General features: G+C 48.1%; 1 protein-coding gene across 8 annotated transcripts in view; it reads left to right on the plus strand.

Annotated features, from left to right (window-relative positions):
* Positions 1–18,204, plus strand: part of NAV2 (neuron navigator 2) — a 395,626-nt gene that overhangs the window by 152,628 nt on the left and 224,794 nt on the right. For all 8 annotated transcript variants that reach the window (XM_059138147.1, XM_059138166.1, XM_059138198.1 and 5 more), the window contains exons 4-5: positions 6,026–6,098; positions 17,151–17,409. In XM_059138147.1, coding sequence (XP_058994130.1) covers positions 6,026–6,098; positions 17,151–17,409 — 332 coding nt within the window. The remainder of the gene's footprint in view (positions 1–6,025; positions 6,099–17,150; positions 17,410–18,204) is intronic.

Genomic DNA, 18,204 nt, shown 5'->3' on the forward strand with positions numbered 1-18,204 from the left:
CAGAAAGGCATGGTGTCCTGTTGGTTAAGAAGCAGACCTTCCTAATACATGTGACCACAGATGCTGATCTCTCATTCCCATGCCTCCCTATCTCCATGCCCAGCCCAGATGTCACTGGAGCCCCTACTTCAAGGACACTGCTTGAGCCATCCCAGATACAAAATAGCCCAGCTTCCAGCTTTCAGACTGGAAAGGCTTTTCCTGGCTGCTGTTGCCCTGGTAATGGTGGGGAGAGAGTACACTCCAAGGCTTCCCTAAGAACTGGAAGGAGCCTTGCCTTCTCTCTCCTGTGAGTTATTGAAGGTGGCCCTGTGTGGCCAGGCATCTTCTCTTGCTCAGTGTCCTATCTCCTAGCTCTTCTCTGCCTGTTGGCCTCCAGCCATTTTGATTCTGTTTTGGTTATCAGAACGTGGTATGCTGTACATCCTGCATGGAACCTTCAAAGCCGTAGGTTTTACTGGGTTTGAAATGGTCTGTCTCCCCGCTCTCGGGGCCCACTTAACTCTTAGGTCTCAGCTCACATTCCCCTTCATTCAGTAAATTTTGAGCATCTGCAGTGTGCTCCTCACTGTACTAGGTGCCTGGGGCCATGTCACTGAGCAAATGGACAAAAAGCCCTGTCTCTTTGAACCTCCATGCTATCTCTTCCTTAAGAAGTTTTTATTCAGGGGTGCCTGGGTGGCTCAGTGGGTTAAGCATCTGCGTTCAGCTCAGGTCAGGATCTCAGGGTCCTGGGATTGAGTCCTGCATATGGCTCCCTGCTCAGTGGGGAGCCTGCTTCTCCCTTTGCTTCTGCAGCTCCCCCTGCTTGTGCTCATTGTCTCTCTTTTGCCTCTCTCTCTCTCTAGAAAATAAATAAAATCTTTTTAAAAATATAATTTTCTTAAAAAAAAACTTTTTTTTTTTTAAAAGATTTTATTTATTTATTTGACAGAGAGAAATCACAAGTAGATGGAGAGGCAGGCAGAGAGAGAGAGAGAAGGAAGCAGGCTCCCTGCTGAGCAGAGAGAAAAAAAAACTTTTTTTAAATCCAACCCTCCTCCCCAGTCCCCTGGGTAGATGAGGTCTTCTAGTACATGAGAGATGTTGTCTCTTACTTGTGCAGTATTGACTTAATATCCAGTTCCCCCTTCTGTGAGGTCAGGAATTATTCACCACTGTATACCCAGTAGGTGTTCAGTAGGTAGGGAGTCAAGGAATGGATAAATGAATGGAGGAATAATTATTTTTGTTGACAAGTAGCAGCATCAGGTGTGAGGGTCACACTTCAGAAGGGAATTTGTTTGAGCCGATGTATGAGGCTCCTGAGGAAGCTACACTGTTGTGTTTTTAGACCATCCAGGACGTGCAAGTTCTTACTCAGCCTTGTCGGGGGTCTGGGTCTACCATTCCCAAGGCTCTGGGTATTTCATGACTTTAAAAAATGACTTTAAGCATGCCTGACTTTCATACAGCAGCTGCTTGCCTCTCCTCCCAGGACAGAGATCTCCAAGGGGCCCCAGTGAGAAACTCTTAACTCATGATAACTCGTGCCCCATTTGTTCACACACCCGGAGCCCCATCTTCCCCCTTGGGCTGGGTAGTGCCCAGAGGGATGGTCTTCGTTTGCATTTATCATTTTCATGCGCTTTGCACTCAGCTACACTGGTATTCAGAGAAAAATGCTGCCATGACAACTGCCACAACAGATGGTATTTGATCAGTCTCTAAGCTACGGAGGAGATATACAGCCGTTCTTCTGAGGTTTGCATATTTCACTTTATCATGAGACCCAGGCCAGCCTTAACCATGGTTGAAATGTGAAGTTTTCCATTTGCCTCCCAACCCTCCCCCTTCTCTTTCCAGTTGTTTGGCATTTGTTTTGATTTTCCTTGCTCTCTGGCTGTCCTGGGTGGAGATGGGCTCTTGGACGTGGGAAGCAAAGACAGCAACGCACACAGTCCGTGGAAGTTGCCCTGCAAGTCTCAAGTACAGAGATTGTTGAGAAACTATCCAGCTTGGGGATGGAGATCCCAACTGAGACTGGGAAGGAGCCCTCACTGTAGCCTCTCTCTCCTGGATCATCATAGTCACAGACGGCACACGGTGAAGGCCACAGACGGCACACGGTGAAGGCCACTGTGCATATCTGTCTTGGTCTTGGTTTGTCCCCTTACTCTACCTGTGCCTGTAGCCAGCCCCATTCTGCTCCCAGGGTCTCCAAGCCACGTTGTGGTCCCACTTCTGGGCTTTCCACCTCCACCCCGCCTAAAACTCCAGAAGCTTCTTTCCAGAGCTCTTGGACCCATTTCTATGGCAGTGATGACCGCAGAAGCCTTCTCCCCCGGTGCAAAGTGTGGCTCCCGCCATCCCCCACCCCCAACATTGGAATGTCAGGCTGTGCACAGATTTTTGTCAGCTAATTTTGGAAAGTAGTTTATATTGGCTGCTATGTGTTAATGAACCACTTTGGTCGTATTTACATACTTTGCTGCTTAAGAGCCTTTCCCATCATTCTGCATTCCCAACTCTAATCAGATCTGCCTTCCCAACTCTAATCAGATCTGCCTCTCACCCTGTGTGTCTGGGGAGCACATGCACCCCAGGGCTCATCAGCGCTAGGTACGGGGACACTCTTGTGCTTACTGAGGGCCCCCGGCCAGGCCCTCACTGGGTGTGGTGGCGGTGTGCAGTTTCAATGGTGCACGAGGATAGATTGCTTGTTTACTGTATGATACTTGGAAGAAAACCTTAAGGTGAATTTCAGTCACAAGAGAGGCTGGATCAAAGAAACATTCTCCCCTTCTGATCTCCTTCCAAGTGAAGCCAGGAGGTTGGAATCCACATCTGACCCTATTCTGCTTCCCAGCCCCGCTGTCTTCCTGGGGTGCAGATGAAAAGAGCGTGGGTCTCAGCAGCCTTGTCAGGAGTGATTTTTAACCTTAATGGAACGTTATTAAAGAGTGGATTTGAGACTTGAGGAATGTTTTTTGAACTCCTTCTTTGAGCAGAGAAATCATAGTAGAGGGAAAAAATTCAAGGCACTTAATGGGCTTATGAATCGTCTTTTAAATGATGACCCAAGTTCTTATTTTTACTTGTAACATATTCCAGGAGTGTGATGCAACCATCCAGACTCTGTCCCCTGCTTTATCTTCTCTTTAGGAGAAAGCGTTCTTGGTGCCCCTAGACCTTCTCCCTCCACCTAACCAAGGAAGATCCTGATGCTTCCTTTGCTTATATGCTCTGATTCTCCCTGACATGGCTGGGAATTGGGGTGTGTGTCGGATGGCTCTGTGGGCCCTAGAGACAAGCGCTATGTAAGTTTGGGCTCCTGGACAGGACAAAGACTCTGCCCTAACGTGGTCAGGAGAACCCAGCACAGTGTCTGGAATAGAGCAGACATCTACAATTATACTGATTGATGAAAAGAATCATGGGTTTCTCAGGCTTTGGACTATTGACCTTTTGGGTAGGATTTTTCATCCTTATGTGTATTGTAGGATTTTCAGCAATATCTTTGGCCTCTACACACTAGATGCTAGTTGTACCCCCCCCACACTGTGAGAACACAGAATGTTGCCAGATGTCCCTTGGGGGTGGCAACATTGTTACCCCTTCTCCCAGCACTCTGCCTGCCCTGTGGAGAAATGATCTTGAAACTCTTTGAAAGAATAATAGGGATTTTAAAAAGTAACAGGAGGAAGAAAAATAGTCCAGGTAACCTATTTATAATTATTCATTCCTTTAGTAGAATTTAACATTAAAAGAAAGCCCAGTAGATGGCCAAATTGAACTGAACCAAGGGCTAGCCCGGCAGGAAGAAATTACCATGTACTTTAAAATACCATGCATTGAATGCTCCATAAATGTGCCATGTAAATGTGCCTTATGTTCCTTGGAAGAAAATGTCTATAGAATAAGAATGTTGTAGTAGGGCAGTGATTTTCTTGAATACATCGGTGGGGGTCTTTTTTATTTGTTTGTTTTTAAATCAATGCTACTCTGCCACACTGTTGTGGAAAAAATGTAACCTACCCACATCAGCACACCTCCGTGACGCTTGCCAGGATAGATACCAAGTGTGTACTATTTTTGATTTTACATTAATAGATTCCCAGGCAGTCAGCTTTTTCTTTATCTCAATTCTCACAGGGACAATACTTGCCCAAACCTCACTTATCAGCCATGTGCAAGATACACTGAAGAAGCAGGATAGGATTATTCAAAGGAAAAAGGGATTGAAGAGTTTTATATTTTTATCATGATTTAAATATTAGTCCCTCTGTGGGGGCAACAGATCCTTTTGTGTGATTTTGGTACATTACCATTGTGGGCTGTTGTGGAAATAAGGACTGATAGTTATTTTTCTCAAAATGTAACAGGGGGTAATAACATTTAGAGATCTAATTTTGATTACTTAAAATGTAAGCGGATTGCTTCAAAACGCCTTCCACAGGGGTTCTCTTGCCATTCTTCCTTCTTTCCCCTCCCCTTGCCCTCTAGGATAGCGGCACCTGCTTGTCATCAACAGTCCTTCTGGCTTGGAAGGAAGGAAGAGTTAAAAGCAATCTTGCTTTCCCTCCCCCTTTATATGAAATGATTTTCTGCAGTGGTGGCAGGCATAACCCATAACATCAGCATTTATTTGCAGGAAATTGCATTTTGACCCTTTTTCCAAAGATGATTTAAAAAAAAAAAAAAAGTCTCCCAGATGAAGATCTTTGAGGGTGAGCTGGAGGCTGGGAGAGAGATGGGAACCCCAGCTAAAAACCATAAGGAAGGAGCAGCCTCGGGCTGGGGGTGGAGCAGAGTCTTAGAAAGAGGGCAGTTTGATTGAGGTGCCCCCGTAGCTCATTTTTGTGTTTGGAAGGTCTGAAGACTGGGAGCAGAGAAGGAAAATGCCAGACACAGGGAAGGAGGACATATATTCCAGGAAGACTGTCTTGGAGCCAGACTTTACACAAATTAGACCTCTTCTTGCACAGTAGACTCTGCGCTCTGTGGCTATGAAGTCGCCTTCAGAAGGTCGCTTGGGAAGGGGAAAGGAGAATGGTCACATGGACACTGTGAAAGACAGTCATTTATTCAAGATAAATCCTATGGGTTAAACACCCTTTTGAATGTATAAGAGTGCTGACAGAGCGTAGGAAGTCCGGTCAGGGGCAGGGGAGTTCTCCACTGTGAAATGCAAACTGTGTGAAATTCAAAGATCCTTGTGCCAAGTCAAAAGCGGTTTCTTTTATTTACGGTCACCATTGACATTAATCGAGCCTGAACATTTTCCTGTAGACCAAAAAATCATTAGCCTTGACAAATGAAGTCAAATCAGACCTTTGGGAATGACCTAATTGTTCTTTCCCGAGGGCTGGACGTTTGCTTGCCCTCGGCCGTGGCATCAGCCCTGGCAAGCCTGGGAGGCCTCCCAGACTCTGGCAGGTGGGTTCCTTCTTGTCACAGAACACACAAAGGACAGAGGGGTTCACAGAGGTCACAGCCCTCCCTCGTCATCTGCAATGCCCGCCAGCCTGAGAATTTTGTGAGTAAACACGGCCCCAAGCCCTGCTGAAACTCCCATTCACTGTTTTCACATTTGACAGCGTGCCTCCTTGGTGCTGGAAATTTCTCCCAGCTGCTGGTGGACGGGGTGGGTCTACTGTCCCCTTCATCCCCACCTCCATTTTTCTGGCAGCTGCTCAAATTTTCAGGATAGCTCTAGTGACAGTGGTACACATAGGCACTCTCATTCCACTCTGGTTATTTTTGGTAGCCATGAGCAAGCCAGGGCCTTGACTTCTGGAACTGTGTGGTTGGGATATTAGGTAACTTTGCCTTGTGCAAGTACAGACCGGGAGTCCTGACCTGCACCCATCCATCCATTCATCCATCCATCCATCTGCCGCTGGCACGTCATTTTCCTCGTTGCGAACCTTAGTAAATGCACAGTGAATCCTCTCTCCGACATCGCCCTTTGTTCCTGATAAAAGATGGCTCTGAGAAGGCTGAACCTTGATTGAGCGTATGTCATTTTTTTTTTTTTTTCTAGATTGAAAACATAGATGCCTGCTTGAATTTCCTGGCAGCGAAGGGAATAAACATCCAGGGGCTGTCTGCAGAAGGTGAGTCAGAGCACTTGTCATGAAGCTGCCTTTTCATTGTTAGAAATGCCCACCTGTTACTTACTGATGACTTTAATACAGTTAAGCCCAGGGGTGCTGGTGTGCGCTTCTGGCTTTGTTTTCCTCCTGGTTTTGAGACAGCTCAAGGCCTGTCTAGACTCAACTATGCCAACTTTTTGACACCTAAAGAATCACTCCAGGAATGGAGATCCCACCAGGCTGGCCGGTGTCTGCTAGACACAGAGGAGGGGGTACTCGAGATGCAGCCGCTTCTCTGGAGGAGGGCTTAATCCAACAACGCAGATTTGATTCACCCAGCTAGCAATTCAGTTAATTATTAAGCTGGGCCTTATCTGTGGGAGAGAGAACACTTAGCCACAGCTTATATTTAAATTGCACCGTTCCCAGGGAAAAATGCAGAGTCCTTATCTCTTGCTTTTCTTAGAAGAAGCAGTGGCTTTTCTTAGTTCAAAAAAAAAAAAAGAAAGAAAAGAAAACACGTGATATATTAATGAGAGGCTGCGTTTTGACATCCTGATTAGTTTTTAATTAACTCCAATTGGGTGGCTAATTAGCACATTAGCGTGTGCTGGTGGTTTGCTATTCAATTAAGTATTGGTCTGGAGATGGCTGGTCCGAGTTCTCAGCCGCCTCGGGCAACGTCTCGCCCTGGAATCTTCCGCGCGCTCTCCGGTTTGTAAATACAGGCAGCTGCCAGCCCAGACGCGGCCACAGGCCTCGGCAGCCTCCCAGCCTCATTAGGCTGCACCTGCCTCCAGTTTTCCCAGAACAGGTAAAGCAGTTTGGGCCTCACGTGACCCCACCTTTCCCTAGCAAGATTGCTTCTTGAAAAGATACCTATTAGCATCGATTCTGGTGGTCAGGGTGGGGAGGAGGGGGGACAGTGAGGAAGGAAGAAGCCCAGTGGAACAGGTAAGTTTGCAAGTGTGGCCAACTTGGGGCCCGTTCCTTGCTCTGCCCTGCTGCGCGGTGAGAGCTTGATTTTCCTGGCTGTGTGAACGGTACTGGGGGCGGGCGGCTACTCCTGATGCCTTGTGGGTGTGTAGTGCTGTGTCTGAATGTGACCTCTCCGATGCTGGGCCTGCCCCGGTTCAGGGGTGGACACCCTGCTCGCAGAGGTCTCCATGGCACATGTCAGCTGGTCAGCCCTAACCCCGGCTCTGAGAGGGGGGATCCTCGGAGGATTCCTTGGCTCTGGGGGATGGGCCCTCCTCTGTGGGGATGAGACCTGGGCTCCATGACCCATGGAATGCAGCTTGCTGGGGCGTGGTGGGGCTTGGTGTGGGGTTTCCATGGATAGGTGGGGAGATGCAAATTCCCATTCCGAGGAACATCATTTCCTTCTGGTAAAGCCTTGTTGTGTTGGCGGGTGAGTGGCACTCACAGGCTCCTCGTGCTTTCTGGAAGGGGTCGGACCCCAGGCCTGTGCCCCCCTCCCCCGTCCCCAGCAGAGTATCAGCAGGGACTTGCCCAAAGTTCTGCTCAACAGAAAGGGCTCTAGGGGATGTGGACTCCATGTAAGTCACCTTCATCTATGTGGCCTGGAGGTGACACCTGGCCCCTGTGCCATCTATCTGCGTGTTTTCCTGTGCTCTGCCTCGGTTGTCCCCCTGAACCTACCCCGTCCTCTTGATACCTTAAGGCACAGATTATTCAGTAAGTACTTGTTGAATAAAGAAGTACCATCCGCATTTCTCAGGCTTGTCTGTGAAGCAGCTCCTGCGCCTTCAGCTGAAGTGGGGACGCATAATAGCTGGAATGTACAGATGACAAAAGTTGACTTAAAGAGGTGCTGAGTGACATCCTCAAAGCCTGTAGCTAGTGAGCAGCAGAGGCAGAGCTGACCCGGGTCTCTGTGATTTCAGAACTCCTGTTCCTGGTGTCTTTTGGGACAGCAGAAGGATAAAGTCGAGGCATGTCATGTACAGGTGAAGGAAACCAGAAAAGATCTAGAACTTTCTTGGCCAGAACACTGTCTCAAAAGATCAGGCCTATCAGGGAGTCCCTCAGCTCCAGCCTTGCCCGTGTTAGGATGTGTCCCGTGGGGGTCTCTGAGCACAGAAGATCCCACCAACCCAGTGTGTTGAGGTGTCTGTCATTGGGGCACAGCCGGGAAGTGGCTTCATGGTGTTTCAGTAATGGCCCCCCAACTGTGTGATGTGGAACCCCTCATCTTTCCTGCTGAGTCGAGACTCACTTTCTGACATCTTGGCCAGAATACATAACTCGTCAGTCATGGTCCATTATTAGAACAGTTTTATGTTAATGCTTATGATGGTATTGTTTTGGTTTTTTTTAATGTTTAACTTAAATTCAGTTTAATTAACATATAGTGTATTATTAGTTTCAAGAATAGGATTTAGTGATTCATTAGTTGCATACAATATCCAGTGCTCATTACATCATGTGCCCTCCTTAATGCTCACCTCTCAGTGACCCCATCCCCCTATGCACCTCCCCTCCAGCAACCCTCAGTTTGTTTCCTAGAGTTACCAGTCTCTTATGGTTTGTCTCAACTCTGTTATCTTATTTTTCCTTCCCTACCCCTGTGTTCGTTTGTTTTGTTTCTTAAATTCTACACATGAGTGAAATCATATGGTATTTGTCTTTCTCTGACTGACTGACTTCACTTAACATGATACCTTCTAGTTCCATTAATGTTGCTGCAGATGGCAAGATTTCATTCTTGTTGATGGCCGAGTAATATTCCATTGCATATATATATATATATATATATATATATACATATACCACATCTTCTTTATCCATTCATCTGTTGATGGACATCTAGGTTCTTTCCATAGTTTGGCTATTGTGGACATTGCTGCTATAAACATTCAGGTGCACATGCCCCTTCAGATCACTACGTTTGCATCTTTAGGGTAAATACCCAGTAGTGCGATTGCTGAGTCATAGGGTAGCTCTATTTTCAACTTTTAGAGGAACGTCCATGCTGTTTTCCAGAGTGGCTGCACCAGCTTGCATTCCCACCAACAGTGTAGAAGGTTCCCCATTCTCTGCATTTCTCATCAACATCTGTGATTTCCCGAGTTGTTCATTTTAGCCATTCTTACTGGTGTGAGGTGGTATCTCACTGTGGTTTTGATTTGTATTTCCTTGATGCTGAGCAATGTGGAGCATTTTTCATGTGTCTGTTGGCCATTTGGATGTCTTCTTTGGAGAAATGTCTGTTCATGTCTTCTGCCCATTTCTTGATTGGATTTTTTACTTTTGGGGTGTTGAGTTTGATCAGTTCTTTATAGATTTTGGATACTAGCCCTTTATCTGATAAGACATTGCAAATACCTCTTCCTATTCCATAGGTTGCCTTTTATTTTGGGTCTTGTTTGCTTTTAAACTGCAGTTTCACATTCTGCTCACTGCTCTTTTTCACCCACATACCCCAGAGAAGTGGCTTTGGAAGATTGGAGAGGGGGAGGGGGACCTGGGTGACTCAGTCAATTAAGTGTCCAACTCTTTATTTTAACTCAGGTAATGATCTCAAGGTTATGAGATTGAGCCCCGCATTTCTCTGCCTCTCCCCTCCAACACCCCATCTTGCTCTGTCTCTCTCTCTCTCTCTCACACACACACACACACACACACACACATGCTTGCTCACTTGTTCTCTCTCTCTCTCTCTCTCTCTCAAAAAAAAAAAATTAAAAAAAACAAGAAAAAGAAGATTAAAGAGGGATCAGGGCCTAATGACTTCTCCCCCTCCCCTCTTTCCTTTGTCTGAGCCTCTAGAACTGGGGCAGATAAAGCAGGCAAAATTCTGCTGGTTGAAGTCACTGCCCTCTTCTTATAGAGCTGTAATTGCTCCTGTCCCCAGGCCAGAGTCTCTGCATGCCCCACTGACCATGGACTTGCTCTCATGCTGTTCCCGGCACATTAGTAGTCTTTTGTGAGATTGTCTAGCAATTCTGGCTCACCCTCAGTGGGTAGCATTTATATCTGGTCCCCCCCCCCAATTCAAGCCCCTTATGGTCCCCAAATAAGGTGGTCCTAGTGAGACTGTAGAGCCCAGTCTCTTCACCCCTGTATTACACACTACAGAACTGGCAGAATGAGTGGCCTCCATCTTCCACTTAGAGTAGGTAGAACAGTCCTTCTGTCACCTGGAAGCCCCCACCATGTAGTTTCTCTCCAACTCTTTCCTCCCTGATTTAGGTGGCCAAAGAGGCAGATCTGCCAAGTCCGTGCTGAGCAGATGTCCAGCCAGGGCCAGGAATGCCAGTACCCAACTTGGAGTGATTCTCTTGGCCCCTCTACTCCTTTGTCTTCAAGGAGCACAAGGACCTCACCTCCTTTTCCTTGGCGGGGGGTGGAAACTGATCATCAGACATTGCCACCTTCCCCCACTCTGCGACACTTTCTCACCTAGAAAGATCTAGATTTTGGCGGGGTTGTGGGTTTTGTTGCTTTTTTTGTCCATTGAGGCATTTTTATTTGCTTGTATGTATTACACCCCTAGAAAAGGCATCCCAGAATTTTCCCTCCTGTGTGTTTTCACCTTGCTGTTTCATGGTCCATGATGGCAGCGAGGTAGTCCATACAACGAAACCAGACTGGCGGATGAGAGCAGATATTTCTGCTCTTTTTCTAAATCTTTGAGTTTTACATCCGATCTAGTGCTCATCACTCCACCCTTGTTTAACCTGCCTCGAGGTTCACAGCAACATTCCCAGGTCTGTGACCATCAGTGATTTCAAATTCGCTAAGGTAAGCATGCTTCATCATTGCAGCGAGAAACCAGAGAATCGTTTTCTGGAGCATGGCCTTGGAGAGAGCCCACCTTTGGAACATGACCTGGTGTTTGCCTCTCTTTTCAGCATTATTAATGCTGTTGAGGGCATCTGCCAGGATGTTCATGTGTCATTCATGGGCAGTCCCATTACAGTGACCCAGGAAGATGGCAGAAAGAATCCTCTAGATCTTACCTTGGCTTTTGAGGTTGAGGGATAATGATGGTGTTTGTTGGTGAGACATATTCTGGACTAGTACGGTCTTGGAGGAAGGTGACTGGCCCACGCTTTTGTCAACTCCTTGAACTTCTAGAGAAAGGACGCTTTTTATCCTCAAATGGGCTTTTTTCACTTTATTCAATTTCAGGATTACAAGAAACCTCTCACTTGACATACTGTTAAATTATAGGACTAGAAGCCGTTTATGGAGAACCCATGTGCCAGTCAGTGAGCTAAGTGCTGTACGTGTTTTATATCTTATTTAATCCCCCCAACTTTTTGAGATCAGTATTCATTTTATCCCCATGATACAGAGGAGGAAACTAAGGCCCAGAGAGATTAAGTCCCACATGGGAAAAGGGAGGCCCACAAGGTCAGTGGTGGCTAAGATACTCATCTGTTTCAGAGGCCTGGTGTTCTTGTCGCTCCTCACAGTCTTAACCACCTGCCTAATTACTAGAAAAGCATTATTGTGTTTAAGAAATAATGTAGTTTTAATGCTTTTTGTTTTCCTTTTGAAGATGGTTGAGTGCCCTGAGGCTCCTCCTCTGATGAAAACCATGGGCGGTTGGAAAACCCCATATGTACTTCTCCGCCCTCTTCCAGTGACTAAAGCAGGATTTAGAACCTCGGGAGGGTGTATGCACCTGTCTTTGAAACATTGCAGCAGATCATGCCCTGCCCCAACCTGCCCGATAGAGGACCACAGAGCGCCTTTGTTCCAGGGTAGAGGCTGCGGGCCCAGGGGAACCCCCATGGAGACAGCACTGGTTTGGGACACTTCGCCTGGACTAGGCCTTCTCACCCGCCCCTTCTGTGTTCGACAGTTGGAACCATCCGGTATCGTGGGCGCTTGGTCCTCACCCTAACCTGGGTGATTTTCAAGATCCCTTCAACCCCTCCCCGACACACACTCCACGAGTCACGACCATCTGTAAACCTGTCCAGTGGGGAAAGATAGTTTTTACCCTTGGGAGCTTTGCAAACACCTGGCCCTGAGCCTGCCCCCCCGTAATGGAGGCATGAAGGTCTGGGGGGTGAGGCCTATCCAATTTAGTTCAGCAAACATTTGCTGGACACGTCCTGTATACCAGGCATAGTCTCAGCCATACAAACTTCGCTCCAGTTTCCATTTGTAAGAGAGCTGGGCTACTGGTATGTACACAGTAGTGACAAAGAAAGCCAGTGATGAGCTTGGCTTGGGGGCAGTCAGGGGGATTGAAGAGGCAGTGGAATTTTGCCGGGGTTTGACAGGATACAGAGGCGTTCACCAGACAGGAAAGAAGATGGAAAGTCCAGACAGAAGTCTGGAAGTCCAGACAGAAGACAAGGCATAGGTAGTATGACAGGACTGAAGACCCCCTCTTTATCAACCTTGAGGACTGGAGGAGACAGAGGCAGGAAGATCCTGCCAGGTGCCTCCAGGAAGGAGTGCATGATTTTGGACTGATGAGTTCAGACCTGGTTTGGCCAGAAACCTAGATGTTGAGCTTGTTCCCCTTTTCGTCTGAGCCAGAAAGCTCAGGTCTTTCTGGTCCGTCGCAAGAAAAGCAGCAGGTGGGTTGTTTCCATTTTCTTCTACCCACATCACCTGTGTGGCAGGGAGTGGACCTGATTCTGTTCCTCACCAGAAGGGGCCCGTAGGCTCTCCCACACCCTTCATCCGTGCCACTTGCCCCGTGGGTGTAGCCATCGACCCGCTTGGTGAACAGGACACAGAAGGGCTGCGGGAACGGGGTGGGAAGTTCTGTGGGGAGTGTAGGTTATGCTGATGGAGGAGCAATGCCTCAGAACCCACAGTCCCGGGTCAGCTGCATAAGTTGGATGGCGCTGTGAGTTAAGAGAACTGGATAGGAATTCTGACTCCACGGTCTGGTCTGAGCTGGCCCTGCCTTCCTCTGGCTTCTGGCCCATTCTTCCCTACAAAGCAGATTTCTTTGTATTAGATGATCCCAGTGTTGGTGCCTTTGTAAACCAGGTCTGAGGTTTCAGTAATGCTGGAAGAAAAGGACTCTGTTTTTCCTATCCTTCATGCCTGGTGTCCCTGTACAGTATCTGGGCACATTCATACCAGCTGGTGGGAGCAAAGAAATCAGTCAGAACTGGAGGGAATTAAAGCGTCCAGGTGCTACTGAATTTATTGGGAATGGAAAAATGACTGCTGTAGCCCGTCCGGCGGACGTGGGTGTGGCCACAAACAGAAATGCCATCAGGGTTCTCAGGCAGAGGTAGACACCAGCTAGCTAGTGTAGAGTCCATTCTAGCTAGGTCTGTGTTTTTTTCCTTTCTCTAGAATTCTAGAATGAGGACAGCTGATCCAGCATAAAATGATACTCTTTTTCCAAATTTTGGGAAATGTCATGAGGGAAACATTTTTTTGTGGGTTGATGGATTGTGTCGTTTGCTGGTCGGTGCCACCCGCTTACCAGGCCTCGTGGAATGCAGACACACTCCCCTCGGAAATGCGGGGAGAACACAATTCCAGCTATTCTGGGTACTGTCTGTTGTAGACCACCCATGGCAAAAAACTTTGTGGCTTCCAACCCCAAACAGAGCATCTGCACCTCTCCAGTTTTTGTGCTCTGCGAAGAAAAGGGAACAGTCCAGACATCACCACCTGGGGAGCGGGCCTGGAAGATGTGGTCTGTCCATGCAACTGGGGGTTACTCAGCAATGCGGAGAACAAAGCTAATGACAAATGCTCTAACGTGGGTCATTTAAAAACATGTTCCGTGGAAGAAGCCACATGCAAAGGACTACATATTACATGGCTCCCCTTCCAGGAAGTGTCCAGAAGAGACAAAGCTTGTAGAAACAGGAAGCAGATTCGACATTGCCTGGGAATGGGTTTGGGGACTGACTGTGGATGAGCCAGAGGACTCTGTTTAGGGTGATAGGGAATAGGCAAAGGTGACAGACAATTCACTGAAGTGACTGAAAATCATAACCCACTTAATTTTCTGGATACAAATTGCCCCTGGGTAAAGCTGTTTAAAAGAGAAATGGGGACCACCTGGGTGGTTAGGTGTCCCATCTCTTGATTTTGGCTCAAGTTGTGACCTTAAGGTTGTAAGTTCAAGCCCTGTGTCAGGCTCCTTGCCGGGCGTGGATAGTCAGCTTGAGATTCTCTCTCTCTCTCTCCCTTCCCCCGTCCCAGCAGGCACATGCATGTGAGGGCTTTCTTTCTCAAACCAAAAAAACCCCCAAATCGGAAGTTCCCCATTGTCTTTTGTCTAATATGAGATCATTCCTGGTTAATTTCCTTCTCCATGCCTGTACCTGTGGCCTCAGGGGGAAAGAGCAGGGGGAATGGGCAGCTTCTTAGTCTTCCATTAGGGACAGAGCCCTGTGGTGAGTTCTGAGGAGGCTGTAGGTAGAGGGGCCGTATTTTCTGAACCAAAATGGGAAGTCGAGTCAGGCAGCGTCCTGGGTGCTTGACACACATTTTCCTCATTCAGTGGTCACTTAATTCTCGTAACAAGCCTGTGGGAAAGGTGCAGTTTGGCATATGCCCGTTTTAAAGAAGGAAACGGAGGCCCCAAGAGGTTGAGTCTTCTGAAAATTCAGTCTATAAATGATGAACTTTCGAGATTCAAACCTGGGTCTTTCTGGCTCAAAAAATCAGTGATCTTTATCATGAAAATCCCCCCCTGCCAAGAAGAAGTATATGTGTGGGAAGACTATTTTTTTGACGGAGAAAGCAATGCTTAGGAACTGATGCTGAGTTCTGAACAGTAAGGGACTCAGCAACCGCAGTGGGTAGAGAATATGACAAAGCTGTCTCTTTTTGCCCTGGCTTGGACTGGCCTGCCAGGAGATGCTGATGTGGACATGCTTGCCTCTCGCAGGGAACAACCCGTCCGCCCCTGCGTGTGCTGAATCTTTATAGTTCCTCCCTTCTTTGTTGTTCTTACGTGGTTCTAAAAAATGTATTCTGGAATGTGCCAAACATTCCATAATCATAGAATACTTACAGAAGGATAAGGAATACTTATATGCCCACCAGCTAGCTTAATAAATAAAACATTATCTGCTTGTGCTTTTAAATTTACCACACATGATGGGTAGACAAGTAAAGCCAAGTTACACAGTGTGGAGAGACCAGGCTTTGAGAGGGAAAAACCTAGATTCAAATCCCAAATCCCAGCTCCGTAATGTATTTCCTTGGAGAGGTCCTAAAACCATTCTGAGATGCTGTTTTTCTGTACAAGAGGGACATTAACACTCACTTCCCAGATTGTAGGGATTGAATGAGATCATGCTTATTAAGAGCTTAACCTGATACATACTAATTAGTGGTAGTCCTTGTTCTTATAAACTGTATAACCTGATAATGATCAAAGGTACAAAAAATAAATCTTACATAGATTTCACCAATCCCCATGATTAGCCCTACTTTCTCCCTCCTGTGACTTTAATTTTGAGGCGGCAAATGGTTCCCCAGGTTCTTTAACAGGTGCTAACCTGCATGCCAGCTGAATGACCTCCAGAACCTGGGGGTCTCCGCCAGCTCTGTGGGGCTTTCTCTGCTCCCCAGATTGCACAAGAGGGTTTATAAGCATTCTCCTTTGCCCAGGCCAGTCCTAGCTTATACCTGACCCCCTGGCCTAATTAAAAGCTCCCCCCTTTCACTCTCAGAATCATCATGATTTGCATGATAAGTCCCAAGATGACCCCAGTAAAAACTGTTTCTAAGGCACGAGCCCAGACCTGTATGGGAAGCTCATCCAGGATTCGGGGGGTGGGGGGTGGGGTTATTAGCAACCAGGTCCAGAGAAGGCCTTCACTGTTCACAGTGCGCTTACACAGATAGGCTCTGACTGCATCTGTAGGACAACCTTGTGTGATGGGAAAGCTGTGTCGGTATTGCCAGTGAAGTGCAGAGAGCCACATTGTGTTGTCAGTTGTGATCTCCATTTCTTGGGGCAGTCATTCAGCCTGGCCTGCTCAGATCACGCCCAGGACACTGGCAGGCCTGCAGGGAATGGGATTTGTTTCTGAAAGGATCCCATTCATACCCTCTGCCCTGCAAGGGTCCTGTCTCTTCCCGGCCCCAGGGCTAACCTGGATGTGTACATTCCCCACACAGGGGATGTGCCCCTTCCTCCACCCCACTCCTTCTAACCCCCTCGCCAGTTCAGAGAAGGAAATTCAGCCTCTGATAGAAGCAAAGCAGAGGGAGCCCCCAAGATTCCTTCTTCCTGTCCCTCGGGCTGGGTGGCCCTATTACTTTACCCTCAGAATCGGTTCAGGCCCTGGCCATTGCATCTGGTGTTAAAAGAACATAAAAGAAGGGATTCCCCAAGGAGAAACACCCTCGATCCATAGCCTCTGCCTGTGAATAAATATTTTATTCCTTCTCAGCAGCTTTTTATGCATGCCTTGAGGCAAATGCATTTTAACAGCTAAAAAATTGTGTTTGGAATAAAAATTTTCTTACCCTCACTCTGTTCTGTTTTTTTTTTTTTTAAATACAGAATTTTGTGTGAGTTCTTTATGAAAGCAAGTCCCCTATGGCCGATCCCCACACCCATCCCAAATGAGTGATTTAGTAGACAAGGGAAACACAGAGCCATGTGTCTGAGAGAAGGATGATTTGGGTCGAACGGAGTGAGGATTTCTGAGTGGGGTGGGAATCCCTTGGCGTGCACGAAAGTGGCTGGGGGCACAGAGCATGGACTGGGCCGAGCTGCCAAGTGGAGACCAGCGAGTCTCCCCTCAGCGCTTGGGGAGCACCTCTGTCCTGGATTGGTTGCTTTGCCTGAGAACAAGCACGGTCTTGCTCAGGAGTCTGACTTTTTCTAGTCGTGTCCTTGCTGAGAATTTCCTCCTGGCACCTGCCAGACATCCAGTTGTAACTTGCTTCGTGTATCCGCTCTAATCCCAGTCGGGGAGAAGCAGCTAATTTCTTTGTGGCCGAGGCCTGACTTCCCCCCCGACGGGGATCCCCGGGGAAGTGTTGAGGAAACCTGTCCTGTCCTGGAGAAATGAAACCCGTGAGCGAGAAAGGGCTCCCAAGCTGGGACTCTCTGTCTAAAAGCATCTCTTTCTTCTTATCTTGCAGAAATCAGGAATGGCAACCTCAAGGCCATCCTAGGCCTCTTCTTCAGCCTCTCCCGCTACAAGCAGCAGCAGCAGCAGCCCCAGAAGCAGCATCTCTCTGTGCCGCCACCGCCCGCTGTGGCCCAGGCGGCCGGGGCCCCCTCCCAGTGCCAGGCTGGCAGCCCTCAGCTACAGGGGCCGGCTACCCCCCAAGCCCCGGGCCAGCCTCTCCAGCCGGCGACACATCAGCAGTCAAAAGCGCAAGCCGAGATGCAGTCCAGGTGGGGGCTCCCTGCTGCCCTGTGACTCCATGGTCCCCAGGGTGCCCTTCCCCCAGCCTCCACCACCCCCCGCCCCACTGCAGCTGAGGCTGGGAATGTTCTCCTTTGGGCCCCTTCTGTGCTGAAGACTACTGGTAGTGGGGGGATTAGCCTGACCTTGGACCAGATGTGGTGGGGCTGCCTCCTGTGCCTGGCGGAGATGTGCACTTTTAGAGGTCGGACTGGCCAGCAGCCAGAGCTAATGAGCTGCTCTTGCCTAGCTCTGGCCTGTGTTGCACATGCTCCTAGGCAATGAACAGCCCCGAAAATAGACTTCAGACTGGTTTTGCATGTTTGCCTGTAAGCTGGGTGTTCGGTGTTCTATGCGTGACTCATTCTGCTTAGTGGAGGCAGAATTCCTGCTGTAGATGCCTCTGCTGCACCAGAAGAGAAATATCTAGAGCACAGAAGAAAGATGGGCAATGCTTAGCAAGGAAGGGGGCAGCCGCCTTCCCAGAGAGGGCCGGGGACTGGGTTTTGTTAACCTTGCGAGAGTGGTTAGCGGCCTCAGCTGTGGTCCTCTGTTTTGTAAGATTAGGGTGTAAGTGTTGCTCACGTACCCGGGGGGCTGATGCCTGCCAGTGGAGCTCTCGGTGTAGGATGATATGCAAGCACAGGGTCAGGGTGCTTACCACCTACTGGGTTACACTGGGAAAAGTTGCACTCCTCAATGACTCTGCAGAAGATCGCCTTGTAGAACATTTGTTTTAATGGCGGACGGGGAAGAACGGGGATTTGGAGCTAGAAGATTTTTGA

Source organism: Mustela lutreola, chromosome 1 (genome assembly GCF_030435805.1).
Source record: "Mustela lutreola isolate mMusLut2 chromosome 1, mMusLut2.pri, whole genome shotgun sequence".
In the NCBI taxonomy this organism is placed as follows: domain Eukaryota; kingdom Metazoa; phylum Chordata; class Mammalia; order Carnivora; family Mustelidae; genus Mustela; species Mustela lutreola.